The sequence below is a fragment of the Corvus hawaiiensis genome, chromosome 25 (assembly GCF_020740725.1).
Source record: "Corvus hawaiiensis isolate bCorHaw1 chromosome 25, bCorHaw1.pri.cur, whole genome shotgun sequence".
In the NCBI taxonomy this organism is placed as follows: Eukaryota; Metazoa; Chordata; class Aves; order Passeriformes; family Corvidae; genus Corvus; species Corvus hawaiiensis.
In genome coordinates this window covers 6,909,145-6,933,357 of record NC_063237.1, presented here as the reverse complement: position 1 = coordinate 6,933,357, position 24,213 = coordinate 6,909,145, and the positions used below count along the sequence as shown (strand labels likewise).

At 52.7% G+C, this 24,213-nt stretch overlaps 1 protein-coding gene across 1 annotated transcript in view; it reads right to left on the bottom strand.

Annotated features, from left to right (window-relative positions):
• Positions 1 to 24,213, bottom strand: part of ZBTB16 (zinc finger and BTB domain containing 16) — a 54,689-nt gene that overhangs the window by 18,057 nt on the left and 12,419 nt on the right. Inside the window, 3 exon segments of the mRNA XM_048328858.1 lie at positions 1,315 to 1,401; positions 9,555 to 9,570; positions 9,572 to 9,653. Of these exon segments, the coding sequence (XP_048184815.1) occupies positions 1,315 to 1,401; positions 9,555 to 9,570; positions 9,572 to 9,653 (185 nt within the window).

Sequence of the window (24,213 nt, the reverse complement as noted above, 5' to 3'; positions counted from 1 at the left end):
TGTTATTTGGGAAGGGGTTTAATCATAGCAATGCAGGGGAGGGATGCTTTCCATGCCAACAGAGGAGAGGAAGCAATTCATTTTGGTTGCCCTGGCCACCCAGCTCCTCTCTGCTATGCTTACAGCTGGAGGTGGTGATGACAAGCTCCCCTTGGGTCACCATGTCCCGCCGCTCTGGTTGCCCATTGCCCTTTGAGCTTTGGCACAGTCCAGCCCCAAGGATTCACCAGCCAAAGGGGGTTTAATCCCTACAGGAGTGTCAGGGTTGTGAGCCAAACTGCTCTGTATCTGCAGGATGGTTTTGGTGCAGGCTTCATTGAGCTCCACGGCTGGGCTCCCACTGGTCACCCCAGGACGCTCAAGGGGTCTGGGAAACAGAAGGAAAGGGGGAACTAGCTGCTATTTGCTTGGCCACTTTGAACCCCCTGCCTGGGCTTGGGTCGTTCAGCCCTGTGCAGCCAGTCCCTCGTGCTGGCTGCCCCTTCACAGCCCTTCTCCTCAGCCTACAGCATATAGCATTTCCAAACAGACCTGGAATGGCAAAACCCAGCTTACAGCTGTATGGCTATGGACAGGGAGGGCAAGTACTTTAGGATTTATGGACTGGTGCTTGGCCAGCAGAGCTCCATGACCGTGTGATAGCCAGAGCCATTCCTGCCCGGTGACACAGCACTTTGCATCGATCCTCGCATCCCCAGCGTGAAGCTGGCCAGGTTCTCTGTGCCAGCCCTGAGCAGAAACTCACTGCCAGTGGCATTTATCAGGGCTTTCAGCACTGAAAGACGAACCTGTGCTTGGTTAAACTGCTCCTGATATAGCACAGAAGGAGCAGGCGCTCTGTCCTGCTCCAGTCTAGATTTGGAGGGTGAAGGGCTCCACCTGGGACTGCCCAGCTGTGAATTCCCCCAAGCAAACCTTTCCCAGGCATGGCAGCCTTTGCAAGAGGCTTAAAGAGATCTTCATGCTCCTGATGGTGGCACCACTGAAGGACTGGGAAGTGCCAGAGAAGAAACATGGCAGAAACTAGCTTCTGGGAGGTGTTTGGACAGGGACAAGCTTTGCTTGCAAAGGGGACAAAGACCTCATGTTTATTCTGCTGTTGTTTCCCATGTTAATGCTGAGCAATGGTGTAACAGGACTGCACCAACCGGTGCCTAAACCTGTGCTTTAGTCTAAGAGGAACTGGGGCTGCCTGGGCAGCACAGACGCAGGAACCGCAGAGGGTCCAGCTCTCTGTTGGGCAAAGGGTGACAAAGGCAACCCAAAAGTTAAATCCTGTGCCTAAGCGAAGGGTGGAAAGGGAGTGCCACGTACCAGTGTGCGTCTGCCGGTGCGTCTCCAGGGCATCTTCCTTCGAGAACTGGGCACCACACTGATCGCAGACCAGGGCTTTGGCACCCGCTGGGGAGAGAAAAGAGAGAGGAGGGTTATTCAAGGGACAGAAAGATCCACACCTGAACGTGCACATGGACACTGCTGCTGCCATTAACACTGCAGGACCAGAGCCATGGAGGGGTTTCATGTTTAATGTCCCCTGTGCAGCCAGCAAAAGCAGTGCCTCATTCAGCCCTGTGCTCCCGTTCCTTGCACATCACAGCACAATACAGAGCTGCTTGCCAGGAAAAGATTATTATTATTTTTTAAATCATTAAACATCAATGCATTTCATTAGCACTGTAACTTATCCAATTGCAATTGGTTTCCTGTCCCTTCCCATCGTGGCTGCTGCTGCCGGTACCCAAAGATGCACCTGATCAGGGATGTGGCTGGAATGGGGCAACTGAGTGAGAAGCTCAGAGGCATCTTTGACTATTGGAAAGAGACATGGGATTGGGGGCAATTCTTAGAAAATTACTATCAGCATGTGCTGCTGGTCTGGGTGAGGAAAAACCGAGGATACCCAGCAGCAGACACGTAACTTCCAGATGAAACCAGATTAATGACACACCATATCCAACAGCATTGCAGGACAAAGCCACGGCCCCATTTCAAGGTTTGATTCATCCGTTGTGAGGAGCTGAATGTGACAGAGCAGCATTCAAGGTGGGGGCACTGCCCCGCAGAATGCTGTGCTGCCCATTTTCGGGGTCCACACTGCCTCTCCCCCCTCCTTCCTACCCCACTGAGCCCTCTGTCCCATAGTCAAGGTGGGATTTGAGGAAAGGTGGGCAGAGAAGGCGATAGGGAGAGAGGTATCACGAGATGCATTGAAAAGAGAATTCCTTTGCCTTTAAATTGTCTCAGTAACGGCTGGCTCGCAGGCAGAAATATTTGGCAGCGGCGAAATTAAAAGTGATAAATTTTCTCGCCAAGAGCTGATCGATAATAGAGGTCTCATCTGTTAATCAATATGACAGTCTGCCTGTTTACTGTGCATATGCTGTTCGTCGCCGCCCTCGCTGCGATGTCAAGTTTGCATTCAAAACAACCCGAGTGCACCTGGGCTGTTGGCTGCTCCAAAGGGGCGAACACACCCCAGCTCTGGGGGGCTCCAGGGTGGCTCCCTCGCACCTGCCACCGGCCAGGGGACCCCGCGCCCGGGACTCCATCAGGGATGTGGGGCATCCCTGAGATGCGGGTACTGCCAGAGGTCCCCCCTCCAGGCACAGCAGGGAGAAGAGTGTGTCCATGAAGGTGCCAGGATGGGGAGAAGCTGCCAGGGCGGCGAGGGGCCGGATCGATAGGGCAGCAGCGCGGGCTGCCCTCCGCTCGGCACACGGTGCGGGCAATGCGCAGCCGGCAGTTGCCAAGGCAATGGCTCTCCATCGCCACTCAAAGCTCCGCCGGCCCCACCGCAGCAAAGTGTGATCCATGAGGATATGGCAACCCATGATCTGTGAGGATGCAACAACTGTGGCAGCAACAGGTTCTCCCCAGGCAGGGTGGCTGCTGGTGTGTTGCCCCCTCCCTGTGGCTGTGCACCGGCAATAGTGGGCATTCTGTGCTTGGAGGGGCTCGCTGCATCCGCAGGCTGAGACACAGCAGGGTCCTGCTAAACACGGGGTTTGCTTTTACTTCCCCCATTTCCACGTGGGATTAGTGGGGAGGAGAGATGTGCCAGTGCCCTCCACAAGCTGTGGCCAGAGGGGCCGCAGAGACGCAGGGAGGCACAGCCAAGCGAGGCAAAGGCAGCCAGCATCTGGCTGGGGGGCGGGCGGAGGGGGGGGAGGAAAAATTCCTGGCGAGGCGAAAATAAACAGGGTGAACGCAGGGAGGAGCTGGGCGCACTGGCTTACATAAGGAAGCACAGTGTGTACCAAAACAGCGGACCCAAAAAAAGCCGGAGCTGTCAGAACAATGAGTACAGACGCGGGGCATTTACAGCAGGCGCTGCCGTACAGTTTTATTTACAGTACCTCTTATCAGCGCGGGAACAGCACGCCGCCTGCCAATTTCCAAAGGCCAGGACTGCGTGTTCTTTCCCTCAAGTAGATGTGTACTCCAGGCGGGGGGAATTCTTTCCCTCAAGTAGATGTGTACTCCAGGCGGGGGGAATTTTTTTCTTTTTTTTTTCTCTTTTTTTTTTTTCTTTTTTTTTTTTTTTCTCATCAGCAAAACAAAAACTGAAACGGAGCCAGAATTCCTGTAATGTACACACGCCGGCGGGGAGGGGGAGGAGGAGGAGGGCGGCGATTGAATATGTAAATAGTTCAAGGTTAATTTTACTATGTGAGTCACCGGGAAAATGTCATCCAACATCTGAGCTTATTATAACAGGGCTCTGAAAAAAAACCACCATGGCTTGCTGTTTGTTATGAAAGGGAGCAGGACACGTTGGAAAGCGGAGCTCATGGCAGGGCTCTCTTCTCCCCCCCTGCCTTTCTCCCTGCTTTAAACAGAAACCATCAGCCTCTCTGAACACACACGCAGGTTTGGGCAGGGTATATTTAGCCAGTGCCTCGTATTGCCTACAATATATAGATATCTCCAGATGATCTTATCGATGGGATGGGACAGGACGCCGCGTGCTGCCAAGTATCAGCCGTGTTTCAGCGCGAGCCTTGCTGTTGGCACCAACTCCCCTGCCGTACATTTATATCTGCACAAGCAAATTTATAACCCCCACCTAATAAAGGTCCCTGGTGCAAACGGGTGAGGAGCCGCTGCTTGTTCCATCCTGCACGATCTGCGTAGTCATTGCTGCCCCATCTGCCCCCCAAGTAAGGTTGCAACTGCCCGGGTCTGCAGTGTCCCCAGCAAAGCCACAAGGAGGGGCAGAACTCAGGTTGGACTTCATGATCTTGGAGGTCTTTTCAAACCTTAATGGTTCTATGATTCTAATTTCCCCTCCAATAAGTGTGAGGGAACAGGCTGCAGGGGTGTACAGTGGCTCTTGGGAGCAGGATGCCCCACGGATCATGACACAGGCAGGGGCTGCAGCTCCCTCCCAACCAGCCAGGCTTAGCTCGGTGGGTTGGATGATAGAGACCATCTTGTTTCAGCCACCTTTATCCCAACAGACCCCCCCAATGTCCATCACTTAATTACTTTATTGGGGAGGAGAAACTTCCGTGGGGCTATGGAAGAGGCACTCTGAACTCCAGCTCAGGAAAAAAGAAGGAATAAAGGAAAAAGAGGGGCTGCCAGCATCCTCTGGAGGAGGAGGAAGATGGCTAAGGGAAGAGGAAGATGGGAAATTGGTGAGGAGAGTGGTGGGGGAGGATCCAGCCTTCCCTGCTGCTGTTTCGGCACAATGGCCCCATCAGTAGAATGTGACATCCCCTCCCTCAGTAGAAGGGATTAATAAAAATTTGGGATTATATATTATTAACAGGCTGTAATTGGTGAGAAGATAGAGATGGGGGGGGGGGAAATATGGATTAAAAAAAATTGGCAAGAAAATTTATGCGCTGCCGTTGCTTTACTACCTAATTAATTCAGTAATTTCAAAAACAATTTTATTTATGTTCCGTTTACCACATCAGAAGTGCAAAGAAAAAAATCACCAAACCACAGTGATGCTAAAATAATACCTCAAGGCATCTATTTTTAATCAGTCAAAAAAAAAAGGGAAAAAAAGAGAAGAACCAGCCAGGCTTCTATACAATCTCTGCTGGGCAGACCACCAACTCGGGGAGCGCAGCAGCCGAGCCCTCTGCGAGTGCCTTCCTGGCTGCCGAAAACAGAGCTTGTCAAAAAAAAAAAACAAATCCATAATGGCCTGAGGCTCCTCTCCAATCTATTTTCTGCTCAGCTGGTTTTAAATGAAGTTATTATGAGTCATTAAAACACCCGCAAGCCTGTGGAAGTCAGCCAATTACAATTTTAAATTTAGCCTGTTCTCTACCCCATTCTCTTGTTTTCTTCTTTTGCCCATATCAAGCCCCTTTGGGGTTTTTATTATTGCTATTATTATTATTATTATTACTACTATTATTATTACTATTATTACTTCCCTTCTCCCCTGTTTCACCCAAGTGGAAGAGACAAGTCTAGCAATCCTGTGCTAAAAAAATACTGTGGAGAAACCCGAGAAGGGTCGAAAAAAGACGGAGCTGCAGAGCAGGCCTGGAGAGTCAGCTTCAGCTCCTGCTTCCCAAAGTGCCATGGGAAGGCAATAATAATATAAGAAAGAGTGAGGTGTGGGCATTACAGAGTGAGGAGGGACCTTGAGTTGGAGTGCCGGAGACTTATCTGAGAAGGATGCTGTGGCAACATCTCAAGGGCTGCCCCAGAGAGCTCTGGGAAAGCACCTGGAGTGATGGAGCAGGGGCTTGGGGATGGGTGAGGTGGTGGCCAGTGGCAACACCATCACCCAACCTTGGCCAGGCAGTGCCACCAACTCCTGCACCACACAGGGACTGGTGGAGCAGGGGGTATTTTAATTTAAAAAATAATAATTAAAATGCAGATTTTTAACTTGCGATCCTAAACCGGCAGGTTTTTACATAACCCCCTTTCCTGCTGCCCCTGCCAGTGCCACTCTTTCCAGCAGCATCCTCTCCACAGGGAAAAAATGACAGACCCCATCCCTGGCAGCCCCGCGCGGCGAGCGAGCACGGCGCGTACTGCACAGCCCATAAAACTCCAAACAGCCTCCAGACACTCCTGCAATCGTCCTCCATCAAAACACTTTGTCTTGCATACAGAAATGCGGCGGGGCGCCGCGCGGAATACCAAATCAGCCCGTGACGGTGCGGGGAGGCGGCTCCTTGGCAACCGGGGGGGCTTCACCACCGCCGCCGCTCGACAGGAAACAAAATCTGTCAAGCCTGTTGGGCAAATGATAAACATTAGCAGTATTAAAAACAACACAAAAGCTGCGTAAATGGCTGGCGAGCGCACGGGCAGGGGTGGGCAGGGATGGGGGGGGTCCTGCCCCATTTGCCCCCCAGCCCAAGTGAGGGGGGTCTCCAGCACCACAACCTTGGGGGAAGTTAGGGAAGTTTCGCCCCTCCAGCAGAAATCGAGTGGGTGGCGATGGCCACGGACATTGTGAGGGAGCAAGACGGATGGATGGCCGTCGGATGCTTTGGGCATGTGCGAGGGGTCCTGGCACGCTGCCTTCAATAATGTCTATAATGTCAATAATGTCAATAACAAGGGGTGGCCAAACCAAGGGAGCGGTGAGAGACAGTGAGTGAAAAATAAACATATTTCATCAGGTGAGGGTGGGGAGAAGCAAGAAGCTGGCTTCAAGCCAGTGGCCAGGTCCAGGAACTCGGCCAAAACAGGAGCTAAAAAGCAAACCATATTTTTCTGGTCTCAGCTCAGGCTCTTGAGGCAGAGAGGATTGGGGGGGGGGGGGGGGGGGGCAGAATAGGAGAAATGTATTTTTCATCAGCCAGTGTATAATTTATAAACAGCACTAAACAGTTTTTGTTTTCTTTCTTCCTCTCCCCCGTGTACACGGCTTGGCCGGCAGTCAAGCCTGCATTAATTTCTGCTGTGGGTACAGTGTGTTCTTGGATGCACATCTGCGGATGATCATAAACGCGGGAACGCTGGCAGAACATCCAGACCTGCCGGCAGGCCGCTGACATCACCCGGGACGGAGCGCGGGACGCCGGCCAGCCGGGCCGGGGGGGCGGAGGCCTCCCCCGGGAGCCGCCGCGGGTACCGGCCGGGGCAAGGGGGCCAGAGCCGCGGTCACCCCCCCTCCGCCCCGCACATCCCACCCGCGCGGGGCACCGCCGACACCGGGGCAGAGGGGCAATGCTCGGTGCAGGTGAATGGCCTGGGATGAGCCCCCTCTCCTTCCACTGGGCAGAGAGAGGCAAGGGTGGGATGTGCCCATCCCTTCTGTCTGAGGTACCATCCCTACCAGCCCGTTGGACCCCACTCCCTCAGTAACCTCTGCTGCCTGGACAGGTGTCCATAACCCAACAGGACCTTGGGGCTTTCTTCTGCCTCTCCTGATGATGAAGGAGCATATTTGGGTGGGGAAGGAGGGTGTGAAGCAACAGGGCAGGGGTCTGCAGGGCTGCTGCCTGTACATTGCCCATGCTGCCCATGAGCATCCCTGCACACTATCGGCTATTCCCACTGTTCCCAGACCAGAGTGGAGAAGGGGTGCACAGCCATCTCCACAGCAGCCATTTCTGCTGGACGGAGAGGCAAAGCAAGTGGGGACAGGCAGAAACCCCCCTTCCTCCCTATCCTGGGGAACAAACCAAGCTCACAGCAGGTGCTGAGTAACCGACATCCCAGGCTGAGAATGAGCACCCACTGAGCATCAGCTCTGGAGAGGATACAACTGAGGGAGCAGCAGTGCTGGGATCAGCCTCCCTGGTCAAACCAATGGTGCTCTGAACCACAGAACCAACAAGCTGGGTCTCCCACCTCGCCTTCCCTGGCAATTTGCTTTTCTGAGAGAGGAGCAACTCTCTTCATCAGCCTTAGAGGTCTCTGAGAGCTTGCCTGCCAGCAGAGCGGGCAGCAGGTAGGGAAAGACTCTGCATGGCATTAAAGGCTTTACATTTACGCTTTATACTGAGAGTCAACATGGGGACGAGTATTTACCCTGCACCTGCAAGGCTGCGGCACAACAGCACTGTGCACCCAGCCCACCCTGCCACAGAGCACCACAGCCCCCCAGGGCTGGTCCCCAACCAGGTCCTCAATAGGAACCTTTACCATAACCCATCAACACTCGGATGGGGAAGCTGCAGATGTTAACCTCCTTAAACCCTTTGGCACTGGGGCTGGAGAAGGGTGCCAGGGGGCACAAGACATCCCACTGCAACTCTCAGTTAAACACACAGTCCATTGGTATGGAGGCAAAGCTGCCTTCAGAGCTGAAAACAAGCCCCACACCACTGCTCCAGTACAACCTTGCTGCGTCCAGGGCTGGTGGCGGGGGAGAGGCGAGGGAAGAGGTGCAAAGGTCTCCTGCTTTAATAAATAACAGCGCTGGAATTCACAGCGGCTGTTTGTGAGCTCGAGGCAGCGCTCTCCCCGCCCCACCCCACCCCCCCCCATCCTCGCCGGATTTACCAAAAAAAAAAAAAAATTAATCCTGTGCGATGACGAGCTTGGCTCAGCGTTCACTGTACATACTGTACCCACAAAGCTGGCTGCCTGCCAGGGACAGGCTCTGAGCCAGCACGACCATAACAAACACAAGCCGTGTGCACCAGTGCTGGGGGGGGAACAGCATCCTTAACCCCAGTCCTGGAGGGGACCAGCATCCCAGGGACCTCCTCCAGCAACCTGCTGCTGCCTGCGGGCACCCTGAGGAGCTGGTACCTGGCCCACATAATGGTGGGATGGGGGTGGGGTCAGGGCTGGGTCTATTGACCCAAAAACCAGAAAGCAGCACCTGGCCAGATGGAGCACCCCCCTACCTCAGGAACAAGAGGCAGTGGGGGAAAAAAAAGTGAAAACAGGTGAAAAACTAGATAAAAGTGTATAAAAGCATTTAAAATATAATACATCTTCCCTGCCAAGCTATGTGCAAGCAGATCTGTGGCTACAGTACCTGCCAACCCCTAGAGATCGGTCCTTGGAACAGGAGGAACAAGGGCTCCCGACTGTGTCTGAGTCCAGGGGTCCCCTGGCTGTCTCCAGTTCTCCACATCAGACCCCCAGCTGTGCCAGGACTGTACTCCCAAGGGAAACATCAGCTGACAAGGACTTGCAGAGCACAAATCTTCCCTCCAGTGCAGCACTCCAGCCCTCCCCTATCTATTTAATTAAAGACCCTGCAGCCCGTGAACCTGCTACTTGGATTCATTAGTCAGAGAATGCCTAATTCTGCAGTTTTGCTAACGAACCTGCGGCGGGGGCCCGAGGTAAAAGCAATGCTCACGCTACGAGCAGGGCTGACCATGAGCAGCTGCGTGGCATGTAGAGTTTGTTATTCTGAGCTCCTTAGTCTGGTAAATATTTCCAGAATTAAGGAATTGAAAACAAACTCCAAAAAAGAAAATTTAAATAAATCAAATTACTGGGCACTGGAGAACAAGTTTGCAATGTGCTGCCCGGGGAAGGGTGCAGCCAGCTCTGCACGTGTCTGCTGTAGAGGAGACGTGTGAGCTGGGCGGCCACAGCATCTCTGGGTGGACACACAGAGCAGCCCCCCACCCCCAGCCCAGCACCCCCTCCCAACCCACCTGAGTGAGCCAGTAAAGTGCATTCGCAGCCGCAAGCTGTCCAGGAACCGCTTCCCGCACAGCTCGCATCCGTATGTCTTCATCCCACTGTGCAGCTTCCTAGGGGAGAACAAAGAAGGGTTAGTCCTGAAATGGGGGGAAAGTGACCCAAAACAACACTAAAAAACCGCCTGGTGCTTCCCGCAACCCACACATTGCCCAAAGTAAGTGCCGGCTTGAGAAGCACTGCAGGGAGGGCATGGACGGGGGGTCCCATGTGACTCCCCAGGACTGAGGAGACAACCCTCTTCCCATCAGTGTTTGTCATTGTTGCTATTGTTGGAGTCTTTTGATAAACTCAATACATCTGAACTCTGGAGTTAAGGCAAGGTCTGTGCTGGCAAACTCCTTCCCCATGTTCGGAGTGCTTTTGAAAAAGGCACTGTACTCCAAGAAAAAATCCTGACCACTTTAAGAGGTTGTTTGTGTGCATTTCTAACCAAATCCCAATTTCCATCCAAATTCAGCACGACACAAATCACAAGCAACAAACACAACCACCAGCTTGCAAACAGGAAACATGCCACTCACCGTTTCCTGGCAGCCCCAGGTACACACCGAGCTACGCCCAGGCGGCATTGCATAACCTCCGATTGCGTCTCCCACCCCACAGCGTGCCGGAGGGCTGAGCATCCCCCACATCCTGGCGACCAGGAAGGGCCTTTCTGCCCAGGGCACTGGCCACAGGCACTGATCACAGCAAGGGGTGCCAGGCTCGGCCACAGTGGCCAAACTCTGCGTTATTGCCCATTCTTTGCTGTGAAGACGTTGATGCTCCATCTTTGGGTGATCAAGCTCTGGACCAAGCGGAATGACCTTTAACAGGCAGCATTACAGGAGCACTGTCCAAGTCTACAACTATCAATGAACTCAACCTAATCCCATCTCTCTCCAAAGACATCGCTGCTGCCCCTGGCAGCCCCTCCAGACCCATTTCCCCTCCCCTTTGGGACCAGCCATTGCTTAGCCCCCACCACCCTGCAGGGGAGCACCCTGAGGCTTGGTCCCCACGACAGCCTCTGCTGCTAAGGGTGCATGGAGGGACACAGTGCCCGGAACTAGCAGTTGCACAGCCCCGGAATGGGGGCTTGGTGCTTTATTTCACAACCTCCACTGGTGACAAATAGACTCTTTACAAAGCCACCTGGCTCTGGGCTGGACAGCCACGCTGATCAATGCCCCTGAGCCCCAAATGCATAGGCTGCTGCCCGCCAGCCCTCAGTCACCATGAACCACTCAGACCTATGGCTGGGGAGGACTCCGGACAGCAGCATGTGCAAAGTTTCAACATCAGATGCTGTAAACAGAGAAGTATTTGTGTGTGTTGAGGAGTAACACAGCCCATAGCTGCCTGCTGACCTCTGATCGCAGCCACCACTTATCATCGCGCGGCAGCAGGACGAGAGTATTTCTATTGCCTTGCTGCCAAAGACAAAACAGGGATGGTCCTGTCCAGGGCTGGATGTGGATCCTCTTGTGGGAGGGCTCAGCCCCAGCTGTGCAGGCTTGCGAGGACCATGTGCCTGCGAGCTCCCGCCGTACTTCCCCCGAGGTGTAAGTTTTATCGGCGCAAAGCTGCTGCTGCTCTGACTCCAAGCAGGATCACCCCTCACTGCTTCAGAGAGCCCAGAGCCCCAAACCACCCCTGCCCCATGGGGCTCAGGGGCTTGTTCCCTGGCTGCCAGCCCCGCATCCCACCTTGCAGGATACTGAACAGCAGCACAGGAAGAGTCAGCGGGAGAAGACCCTGTGATGTTCAGCAGTGAGTGAATGTTGCAGAGCAGAAGGGAAAGGAGCAGGAGTTGGTTTCAACTCTCAACTTTGCTGTATAATGTAATTATTAATCAGGCTTGTCCTGAATTCACTGTGTCATAGCAGAGGATTAGGAGTCATGCACGAATTCAGGCCAAGAAGGTTTACAATCCAAAGGATTTATCCGCCTGGCAAAAATAAATAAAACACCAGCCTCCTGACAGGGCTCCTCTGCCAACGAGCAGCTCAATAAGTGACAACCTTCTCATTTTGCATTTTTAATTTGGGACATGCCTGTCACACTCCCTGGCTTGGGCTGTGTTCACTCCTGCACTTAACACCAGGTTAGAACCACTTTGTTAGGAAGAGCACTGCAAACTCCGGGTCCACACTGCCCCTTCTGAGGCCAGAACGCCTTTTTCCCAAATTACAGTCTAATTGAGAAGTACAACATGGAGGTTTGGGGGTTTTTAAAGTGAGTCTCAAGAAACAGAGAAACAGAATGACAAGTTTCCTTCCTCTCCATCTCCCAAACCTATGGCAAGCACAACCTCTTCTCCCCTCTTCCCAGCACAGAGTGGGGCAACAATGAAATGAGGAGACCCCCAACCCCACGGGTGCCATGGCGCCCTGGAAATCCGCACCTGCTACTGCCCAGGGCGCTACGATATCCGCAAGTCACATCCTCTCTCTATTGTTTCAATGGGGCACAGGGGTGCTCAATGAGTAATTTAGTTGCAATATCTCTATCAACAAATTTTAGTGGCGACAAAAGTTTTCCGCTGAGCGCCTGCTTCTAGGACGTTCTTATCACTCGCCATCTTGCACGGTCCCTTTCAACAAGGTCTTAAAGCGCTTTATCTGCTCCATTTCCCGGTAGCGAAATATGATTGAAATGTTCTATTTCTGCTTGCCGGATTAAGGAGATGTTGCAAAACTGCACAAAAACCTGGCAGATGTAAGCAAGGTATTATGGCTGCTTGGGCTGTTAAGATCTGAGGAGAAAGATCAATATGTGCTTCTGAAGTTGTGCCTCCAGAAAGAGTGGGTGGGGGAGTGAAGGGCGTTATAATACATCCCAGTGCTGCCCAAACTCTGTGCCAAAAGATAAACCATGCTTTATTATTCTGATCTGAGGCTGAAATCGTGCTCCTTTCTGTTGCAAGGTCCCTACAAGCACATGAGCCGAGAAGGCGCCCACAGGATGGAGAACAGAGGCAAGCGGAAAAAGCACCTTTTTTGTAAAAAGAGGGTTTTCCTCTAATTCCCACTCAGTGTCCCACTTGAACTGCATGGAAACAAAGTCAGCCAAAGCTTCCAGGCTGTGAGATATCACTCAAGGATGCTCCTGCATAGAGGATGGCCCAGGGCGATGAGGATGCCCAGGGCAACAAGGATGCCCGTGGCACAGTGTCCCAGGGCTGGATCCGACCTTCCCAAGTGAGCCCCAGCACAGGGCTTTGGCTAGGGGCTCTCCAGGCAGAATGCAAACCGAGCTACACTCCCTCCCCGCCCAGCACCGGCAAACAAAAGCTGGGCGAGAGGCTGGCCCCTCGCAAGCTGCCAGTAATTAAAAAGGCCTGTAAATGCCCCACAAAAAGCACTTCAAAGGGACGGCGACTCCAGCGAGACTGCGTGGTGTAAAAATTATGAGTTTTCCCCACAGGGTGCTTTGTGTGAAAAGGCTGGGGTTGGTGGCAAACGCAGATGACCACTCCTCGGGGATGCAGGGGTTTGGCAGAGCATCTCAGGGTGCAGGAGTTTGGTGGAGCATACCAGGGTGTGGGTATGGGTGCAGCCCTGGTACCTAAAGACCACTGCAAGTGTCCCACTACCACCACAAGTAAATCTCTGCTCTGGCTGCTTAAAACCCTGCCTAAAATGGCCTTCTGCTGTCCTTACTTGAGGAACTCTTGTATCCCAGCCCCTCCCCACCACCCCTTTCGGGAAGCAGGAGGAGACCCCCTCCCTCCACCCTGAACAAGACGCATGGCTCTTGGCCGTTTGATTACTTTTAAGTGTGTATTTTCCCCCACAAACAGAGTGAATACAATGGTTAGGAAATTTGACAGAAAACTATTCCAAGCCATTTATTGCCTTAATGCGCACCTTTGTCCAGCAGGCAGTTTTGACAGGAGCGATAAATTCCAAATTTATGTCAACAGAGCATATGTTGAACACCTCATTTCTGAGCTAAAGTGGCATGCTGCCCCATAAATCACCCTTCTGTTTGAAACGAAAGTAGATTACGGGCCCATGTTATTGAGCAGTTAGAGCCATAGTCATATAAATCAGAACTTTTAACTCCAGGCGATCCGTTCTGCAATTAACTAAAGGGCACTTTGTCATCTCCAGGCCAGGGCACAGCTTGGCAGGGTGGCCAGCTACCGAGGGGAGGCAAGAACCACTCGCTGCCGAGGAAAGGCACCGGCGCAGCTGAGGTTCACTCGGTACCTGTTGGAGCAGCGAGCCCCGAGACAAAGCCTGGAGCAGTGTGTGGCTGAAACACAGCCTGGCATGGGAGAGCCACGGCTGCAGGGGCTTGCACATCCCTGCCCACATCCTGCCCAATCCAAATTTTGGACACAAAACACAGTGGGGGAATTGGGAGGCTGCATGATACAAGCAAAACAGCTGAGTCCTGACCAGCCCAAAGCCAGGCAAAAGCATGCAAAAGTGCAGTGCTCAGAGTCCTGCACCAGAAATCTGTACTTGGGACTTCCACGGCAGTTTTTCTCCATCTCCCAATGCCCATGCATCAGGTCGAGATCCCCATTCCACAGATCTTCCCCATCCATCCTGCTGCATTTCCCTGGTTTGCTCCCCTGCATCTCCCAGGAACGCCATGCCATGGGATGGACGGGGGTCCTGCGGGGATGTGGGGCTGGCAGATGCTGTGGGCAGTGGGACCAGAGGATGCTGCGGGAGCGGGGGATGCTGTGGGGGCTCAGCCCCATGAGTGCTGGAGAAGGGTGAGGGTGCGAGGGGCAGCTCACACCCATGGGAATGTCAGAGCTATAAAAAGATTCAGACGTTAAGTATTTCCTTTCCTATAAAATATTCATTGCTGCGCACAAGTGCCAGGGAGCACAAACCTCCAGTGGTGCTAACTTTGTGCCACAGCAATAATGGAGTTTTATGGGAGCCTTCTGATTTTATTTATACTGGGCCACCATGGCAGTGCCCTGCCAGAGGGACAGCCGCCAGCCAGCACAGCCCCACCACGGCACATGTGGTGCACTGAACACCGGACAGCCAAAACGGGACCAGAGCCACTTTGCATTCCCCAAAAAACCTCCCCGCCACCCCCTTTCCACTGGTGCCTCCCTTGCCTGGGTAAATTGATATGAAACTGATTCATCCCCGATCTATTTTATCAAGATCAAGGCAGTGGAGCCACATCTTGTTTGTAGCAGGGACAGAGCAGGAAGCCAAGGTCAGCGGGCACCAAGCGGCTGCAAACCCCACATTCTCCATCATCCGACACCAGCATCACACCTGAGCTGCCAAGAGGGTGATCTTTCTCCTGACATGGCTATTTACAACACTCGGTGACTGATACCGGAGCGTGCGGGCCATGGTCCTGGTGGCTCAGCTCCTGCAGTCACTGCTCTGGCCTCAGCTTCCAGCCCGGTGGATTAAAATAGCAGGGAGAGCTATTAAGGACACGGGGAAGGGGGAAGGGAGCTGAGACCTTCCTTTCGCTTTAATAAATTAAGAAGAAAAAAAAAACTAACAAAAAAAACCTGCCCTCAAACCACCACTGCTGCTAAAAATAAGCAAATAAATAAAGAAATCTTACAGGAGCTGGAAATAAAGATTTTACTATTTCTGAATGGTTTAATATAAAAAATCCCAAACAAACAACCAGGGGGAGGGGACAGCTATCAATAGAGAGCAGTGAAATTCCCTGCCCGTACAATATTTATACTTACCATGAGCTAATTTATGAGTTCAAACCAGATGCTGCGGAGTGACATCATTCCACATGATGCCAACACTTCCCCTTTGAAAAAAGCCAAGGAAAGGATCCTGCTGTCCTGCCTTACCTGAAAAGAACCAGGCCACAAACACCGAACATACAATTCCAATCTTTTTTTAGAGCCTGCCCACAACAAATGTGAACAAATGCTGCCAAAGGGCAGTGACTCTCAAAATGCACTGCTGGCCAGGGCCAAGCACGTGTGGAGCATCTCCCATCCGCTGCTCCCAGCATCCCACCAGAATGATGCCTTGAGCTCCACAGGTTGGGAAAAGACAAACTGACCACAGCAAAAAGGGCAGCATACAGATTTTTCTTTTTTAAACTTATTCCGAGGTCCTGGTTTCAGATCTGTGTTCAATATTCATTATTGAATGGAATTCCCCAGGAGAAAGCTTTATCCATGTGAACACTCCCTTTGCGCGTTCCAGACCCCCGAGCAAGAGGGTCCATGGGCTCGCACCAGGTGGGACAAGCACAGATGGGAAGCCATCAGCTGTATCCAAGGGGTGCAGCTGGCAGAGGGAAGTTTCCCCTGTCCGTCACAGCAGGACCATGGGGGCACAGATGCTGCCCAGGCCCAGAGTTGGGTGGATCTGCAGCTTTCAAAAGGGGATTCGGAATGCAGCCACTGCACAATTTACTGAAGGTCCACTGAGTGATGGTACTGGGTGTCAGCAGCTTCTGCCACCCCAGGGGTTGGCCCTGCATCTCTGCTGCGCTGCCTGGATACCGGAGACCGATGCAAACAGCTCCATGATTCCACACTGTCACAGTGGGGCTGGAGCGCCGAGCACCGAGGGGTTAACGCGTGGCAATGCACGCGGCCCTGCTCGGAATAGCCGGCGCTAATGCGCCGTCCAAAATCATCATCCCCATTCTTCAGGCATCTGGTGACAGTGACGTGCTGAGCACTGGGAGAGGAGCGCTTGCTGCTGTGCCGGGTAAACTCGGCCCCGGGCTGCGCCGGGCATCGTGGTGAGCCGACGTGAGACGGGTGTCAGAGGCGTCAGGAGAGCACGGGGGGAGCTGCTTCTTTAAAATCATACAAGATCTCGACAAAACAGCAAAGTGACCTTCGTGCTGAGTACATCTGCCGCAGCAGCGGCATGATTATGCAGATGTTTTGATTCCTAATTCAGAAATAATAAGCGGTTCACAGATTCCAAGTTTAAAAATATATTCGTCATCTGGTTTCCGTAGCAGCACGTGTGCCATTGGAGCACCAGCGAAGTGCTGGCCTCGGCCACTCCTTCCTCCTGACCTTCAGGATGGTTGGGACACCTGGCTCTGAGCAGCCTGGGCTAGTGGAAGATGTGCCTGTCTATGGCAGGGGATTGGAGCTGGATGAGCTTTAAGGGCCCTTGCAAGCCAAACCATTCTGGGATTCTGTGACACAGGGAAAGCATTCAGCATGACGCATTGGATGCTTTCCAGAGACAACAGTCCTGGGATGGTCCAGGCAGCATCATGCTGCTGCTCCCCAGAGAAGGGGGAGCCTGTAGCTCCTGAAGCCCCAAGGAAATGGCAGAAGTCCCCATGGAGCCAAAAGCAGGGAGACAGGGGAAAGTGGATATGCTATTGGGGTGCTGGAGCACAGAGCAACTTAAATGAGGGGGAGAACTTTAGGGTAGGGGGAATTCTGTCTTAATTTCCACTCTCACCGATGACCCGACCACAGGGCTAAGGCTGGACATGCATCAGGAAGAGGGTGGTACCCACAGAGCTGCCACAGGGATGAGCTCGGATGAGCCCAGGAGCTGCTTCCCTGCACTGAGCACTGCACCTTCAGGGAGTAGGAACAGCCCCCAGGTACCAGATGGAATCAATCCACAGCTTGGCTGCTCTGTTCCATGAGGGAGACATGTGCTTCCCACCCCTCACTTCCCTATGGAGATGCTGACGATGCCAATGCCCCTCCCTGGTGCATCCCTGGTTTCTGCCCTGGCTCACCTGCCTGGGAACTGCAGCCAGGAATCGGCACGAACCACAGACAAACGCTGCCGCTCCCATGAGCGGCCTAGATCCCGAGGAGTTTTATAAGGTAATCAAATATGCAAGAGATTCAACAAACTAATTTCAAGCACACACCTGGGGTCCTCTGATAATGTCAGCTGTGCCTATACAGTGCAAGGATTAAAATTTCATAGAGTCATGATTTCATCAGTTGCTAAACTACAAAGGATTAATTAACAGCCAGGGAAGAGCTCATGGCTTGGAAATACAGTCGTAAGGAAAATATCTATCTTGGCTCTCCAGATGTCAGCACACAGACGAATAAAGCTTTGATGAAAACACTTTCTTATTATTAGCAACTCCAAAATACTGTGTTTTTGTAGCTAGAATTATGGATGCCCAATGCCAATCTGTGCATTGTCCTCCTTTCTGGAGGGCCGGTTTGGGCTCCTGGGATGTGACTGTCTGGTACCCACTCGGGTTTTATGCCTGCATTTTGGGGACGGGCAGAGACATCTCCCTTGGAGAGGGGATCAGAGAACCTCAAGCATGCAGGAGTCCAGCTGGGGGTCTTGCCTTTGCTCTGTGCACACTGCCTGCCCTGTGCTCACGGGCTTCCAGATAGTCTCCTGAAGTATTCCTCATGCTGGCTGGGCTTCAGAAGTTTGGGAAGGAGAACAGCACAGTGCGATGGCCTCAGCACTGGCAGCAGGACTGGGGAGCAGCAGTGCATCCCCCCTTTCCCTGAGAAGATAAATTAGGGAGCCATCAGGGAGGGACAGGTGCAGCAGCCATACTGCTGTACGGGGGCAGTGGAAGTGTCTTTGATTAATAAAACTGTAACGCTGGGCTCTTACACAGTCCTTCTCTGCCAGGAGAGATGCCCTCGGACAGGCTGGAAACGCCTCCCTCCACAAAGATTCCCCAGAGGTTTCTCCCAGCCATGGACTGGTCTCCTCCCGTCCTCCGCCAGTGCCGCTGCCTTTGCCCAGGTCTGCGCCGCCTCCCCAGGAGTTCCCGGGGAGGACAAAGAACTAATTATTTCCAATTACAAGTTGGGAAGTGAACATTATGCACCTTGTCAAGGCAGCAAATTAATGTATCTGCACTGCACTGGCCTTTGGGGAGAGCCCCAAGTGCCCAGGGTGAGGAGGTGGCAGCAAAGGAAGCACCTCAGCAGCTCAGGGACTGGGGCCACTGCTGCCCATCTGACTGCGAAATCTCCCTTGGAAAACATGTATTTTTGGGAAAGACCATGGAAATGGGAGGTGTCAAAGGAGCTCGCACAGGCTGAGCGGAGCCGTCAGCACTGCACGGTGCAGCACACAGGACCGCATTGCATGCACCGTGTCCGAGCTGGCTTTGCTCCCAAAACCACACAAACATCTGCGCAGAGGGAGCGAGCGGCCGCTGGCTGGAGTCACGCTGGAACCTGTCATCTCATGGCACAGCTATGCAGGCAGATGCTTCTGGCTGCTGCAGGGCCCCACACCGGGGCACAGCGACAGGGGCACGGCACTGGCAACTCTCCCCTGCAGTTTTACCCTCCTGCACTGGTTCCAGTACCGGTGCACCAACAGGAAGACACTGCCTCAGCTCTCCATAATTAGTTTTGCTCAGTGTACAACATGTTTTGCTGAAAAATAAATAAATACCTTCCGGGCGAGCCAAGCTCTGAGTGGGACGCCAGCACTGACAACACACTCCACTCCCCCTGGCCCCGGCCAAAAGTACGCGGCGTCCCAAACCCAGGCGTTGCTGAGCCATCCTGGCACCGTGGGACCTCCCCAAGGAGGCTCGCTCACAATTAATTCATTTATGAGCAGCCTCATCCCCTCCCCAACATGCACAACAGGTTCCATGCAAATTCGGGAGCTTTTAAATTATACCGTTAATGAAAGCAAATAAAGGCAGTTAAAAGGCAATTTGCTCAATTGGTGTTAATATTTAAGCACAGCATGTGCAAAAACGAGATCGCAGAATTTGGTTTTTCCATGAGAAAACTTTTGGTCCCGACTTTCCTGCAGAAAAGATGGAGCACGCCAAGGAATGCTGTGCCCAGGATCAGGTCTGGAGCCCCCTTGGCAGCACCCAGCCAGTCTGTTTGTTAAGGAAATGTCCCGTGTGCCCCAGCAGCTCCACAGTCTCCACGACCTTGGCAATTCCTCCTCTGCCAAGGAGTGCGACTGCTACCCTCTCACACGCCGGCATCCCCGCAGCCCTAGTGCCTCCCTGAAAACCTTTCCTGAGGGCAGCCCTGTGGGAGCCCTGAGTTCCCCCTGTGCCTGTGGGACTTGAAACACCTGTGGGAACTGGGGCATGGGCAGGTAGAGGTGTCATGGGTGTCACTCCCAGCACTGCAGCCCCAGCGCATCCCTGGCTCAGCATGTCATTGCCACCACATGTAAAACGACACACTGGGAACGTGGTGGCCGCTGTGCCAGCAAACAGCAAGGACAAACCACCACCCAGCACGAGCTGCCCTGGGATACCTGAGGTACAGCATCCCTGCCAGGCACACTCTGGTCACTGCTTCCCGCACCAGAGCGTGATGTTGGATGTCATAACGGTAACAAATTCTCAAAGAAAACTGGAAACAGTGACCTGGCACCAAACTATCGCAGGCAAAAGTGGCTGATGCTGCCCCTCAGCGCAGCCACACTCCTGGCCATGCTCTGGCTCAGGGGTTACGATGCTCTCGCATAAATTCGCTTTCAAAACAGGAGCTGCCGGTGAATGAGACCTCGATTTCTAATGGTTGGAAATATTTTGTACACTCTGCTGCTCCCTCTGTACCCCTTTGTCGGGGCCGAGGGCTGACGGCTAAAGCGGGTACCAAAAGACCATCTGTAGCTCCCGTCTTTACAGAGAAGTTTAAATAGGGGGATGAATGAGCACAGGAATTAATGAATGATAAAGCCGTATGGTCCCAGTCAGCCTCCTACGCCGGGATGTGGCATTCAAACCCTCCCAGCCTTCTGCCACAAAGAGAGGTTTCTAAGCTACAAAAAAAAAAGGGGGAAAAAAAAAACGGGGGGGGGGGGGGGGGGTGGGGGTGGTGGCGCATGCAAGTTTTTAACCACAAATCCAGTACTCGCCTCCAGGTTCCCACCCGGCTTCCCTGCGCCAGGCTGGGGGAAAGGCAAGTGGGAGGGAAAATCGGGGGTTTCCCCAGAGCCACCTGCAACTCCCCTTGATAGGGAGGGAAGTGAGAGGAGTCGGCTCTGGGGCTCACCCATGTGCTGGGTGGGGGTCGCAGTGAGGGCACCCTGGGGTCTCACACCAGCAAGGGTGGGCAGGTTTTGGATAAGCTGCCTGGGCTGACCATGCTGCATCCACTTGGCCAGCCTTTGCAGCATCCCCCCACCTCATCCATTCAGGACAACTTAAAGATGCCTGGTAAAAACTAATGAACCTGGAAAGGCTGAAGGGTGTTTCAGGTGAGGAGTCAAAGTGAGGGTGTGCACAGAAGCATGTCCATTAGAAACCAGCTCTACCAAAAAAAAGGTAATAAAGAGAAACCCAAGGCTTAAGGAACAGAAATTAGGCCTGCTCGCCAGTGCCAGAGAGAAGATGCTCCTGCTCACAGTACTGGCTGGCTGGAGCTTAACAGGTGACATCCAGGAAAAGACAAAGACATGGAGAGAATTGCTGCCATTGCTTATGGAGGGCTCCTGCCAGCCCAGGCACACTGACAAGTCAAACCCAGGATCAAACACCCCAAATTGGTTCAAATCCTGTTCAAGAATTGGGGTCTGCTTGGAGGGAATGTTTGTCTCCAAAACAACCCAGAAGAGGCAGAGGGAGCACGGAGCAGTACTGGAACACTACTTGTATTTTAAAAGCTGTCATGTGTAAAGCATTAGTGGTTTTGAAATTGCATTCTCAAGTTAATTAAATAGACAATCTTTTGTACATAAAAAGTGAAAGCACACAATCAAAAGCTAGGGAAGATGAAGTATCTTTTTGGAGCAGGGTGCTGCCTCTCCTTGTCCACTTCCCCGATCCAAGCATCCCAAGGGAGCCACTGTCCTGGTGTGCCAGCACAGTGCCAGGGAGGCTGTTTGCTCTGTACTGAAGCTCAGCTGCAGCATTCAGCATCCCCAAACCCCATGCCTGGGCACTGCACTGAGCTGTCCCGTGAGTCCATTTTCCCACAGGAACCACACATGCTCCATTCAGGGATTTCCTCTGTCCAGGGACGTTTGCTGGCTGACGGCGGTCGGAACGCCTGTGGCAGTTATCTCCGCTGCAGCAGATGACCGACCTTCAGTTTTAGGCAGGAGGTAAAGTTCACCATCGATTGGACTCACCATAAGCTGTTGATAATTACTATTATCTCTGAGTTAATCTTGTGAGAGGTCAACAGTTTTATAAAAATCTTGCAAGCTGTATCTTTTACCTCCCAACTTCACATCTGGGTCAAAAGGTCAATTAATGCAGCTTGCTGAGTTGGGATTTCAGAAAAAAATGTCTGCTCCCACCCCAAAGCCCCACTGGTGCATGGGGGACATGAGCAGGCACCCACCCTTGCACTGGCAAAGCACCCAAACTCTTGGGCTGGGAAGCTGAGGAGAGTTTTCTCAAGTCAGGGCTATCCCATTTCATGAGCTGAGCTGGGGTTGGCTGCTTGCAGACTGAGGGGTTGGGGCACATCCCGAGCACCGGGATGCAGCCAACGGGTCCCCTGTGTCACAGTGCCGAATGCACGGTCCCTGCCTCGCGGCTCGTGGCACAGTGCTCTGAAGATGCCAAACCCTCCCCGCAAAGTGCTGTGTGTGGGCAGCTTCCTCCCTGCCCAGGGTGCACAAAATGAGTGCTTAAACTCCTGGGCTCCACTCCCACACCTACCCATGGAGGTGGCAAATGGAAGCAGAGCAGAAACCTTTGGAGGGGCCGGGAGAAGCCCCAAAAATGAACAAAGCTGTGAACCACACTCTGATCGTACCCGCCTCCCTGTGCTCTGCATCACCAAATATCATCACTGCTGTTATTTTACCCCCCTGACAGGATGCTGCCAGGCAGCTCGGGGCAACATCTCACTTGGGGAACAAAAAAATCCTTTAGTGCTGCTGCAGCCCCTCCCGTGAGCGCAGCCCGGGCCCGCGGAGCATTGCTCGACTGCTCGGCAGGCAGGTGTCATAAACAAGCAGGCACATGGCAAACATATCGATTTCCCGGAGCTTATCGCGCAGCAACCAGCGCTCAGTTACCAGGCTACTTTAATATGTAATTTACGGTGAGAAGGGAGAGAGGGGCTGAGGGTGGCTGGAATATTTACTGTGGGATGGACAGGGAGGTGGAAGGTGTGAGCAGGAGGGAAGTATGGTGTCTCCTGCCTCCAGCCACCCTTAGTATTTTCTAACTATTAAAAAACCCCAACCCCTCGCTGCTGCGACGAACTGTTTACACAGATGCCATTAATCTTCTTCTGTAACTGTTTATGCTATGAAAATACAGTCTTAGCTGCCCGGGCTCTCCATCTCCTTCATTTAAATGCAGATGCTTAATTTCTGCCAAAACAGAGCCCACCAAAATTACCTCCATCCACTTCTGGCGCTCAACTCACCTCATCATCTGAGAACTGCCTGTCAGAGTGGGGAAAAGGTCAGAGCCTGGAAAAGTGGGAGAGAGGTGGCATTTCAAAGGCTCCTCCTCTCCAGCCTACATGGGACCAGACATGAAAGCCAAGACCAAAGCCCAGCCTGAGATAATGCTCCCTACCTGCGTCCAGTCACCCACCGGGAGTGGGGATGCTTGCCCTGACTCGGCACCTTCACCTACCTGGGGAGATATTTTGCCAGCAAGCTGTTCCCCCAGCCCACCAGCAGGGTTTTGGTGGGGAAGGAACCATCCGGTCTCCCTTCTGACCCTGTCCTGCATCCCAAGGTATTTTGCAGATGTGACCCTCAGGGGAGGTTGGTGTTTTTAGAGCACGATATTTTAAAAATCCTTCTTGTACAGTGCCTCTCAGTAGATCTTTTGGAATTTACAAGATAAATACTGGTAATTTGATTCTTATCTTCTTCAAATCCAATTCTAAGGCAATTCTGTGTAAAGGACACTAATTATAGCCCAAGGGGAAAGAAAAGGTAACCCATCAGCGAGAACACACTGGAAACGTTTAAAGGGGTAACGTTTAAAGGGGTACAGGGCACTGAAAAGTTAAATAGATTTCAAATCTGCTCTTGCAAGAACAATAATTTGTTGGGAGAAAATGATGCTCAGCACCATTCCTGCTCCCCAGCTGGTCCTTCCCGTGGACGACTCAGTGCTGCGCTGGAAGTGTCGGCAGCTGGGGCTGCATCCAGCTTGCTCTGCACATCCTTTTGGGACTGCCTGGCCACTCCAGAGCTGGGCTGGGACAGGCAGCAGTACAGGGACAGCCCCACCTCTGTGCCCAGACAGTCATGATGCTTTTAACCCTCGTTTCCCTGGCATTATTTACTAAGGAAAAGGCAAAGTTTATACACAAAGTATATACAGTCACCAGCAACAGACACTGAAAATGACAAAACCATCACTCATAAGTACAAATATTATGTATTTTCCAACAAACACCCCTAAACACGGGATATTCTGGCTCCAAAACACGTCTGGAGGCCAGGAGCCCCCACATGCTCCAGGCACCCAACACTTCTCTGAAAAGGAGGAGGAGGAGGATGATGGGGAGAGCGTATCGACCACTGCCGCACGGCACAGCCTGAACGTTACAGCACCTATAAAATAATAAAACCCCAATGCCGGGATGCAGAGCCAGGATGGGGCAGAAGATGATTCGGGAAGAGTCAAAGGGATTTGGCAATCCAAATGGAGTCTTGTTTAATGAGCACTGCCACAGGCTGTCATTCCACAGGCATCCGTCGTTACCATCCCTCCGAAGACAGCACGGTTATTCCCTTTAACACAGTGACACTTGCAGCTAACTCA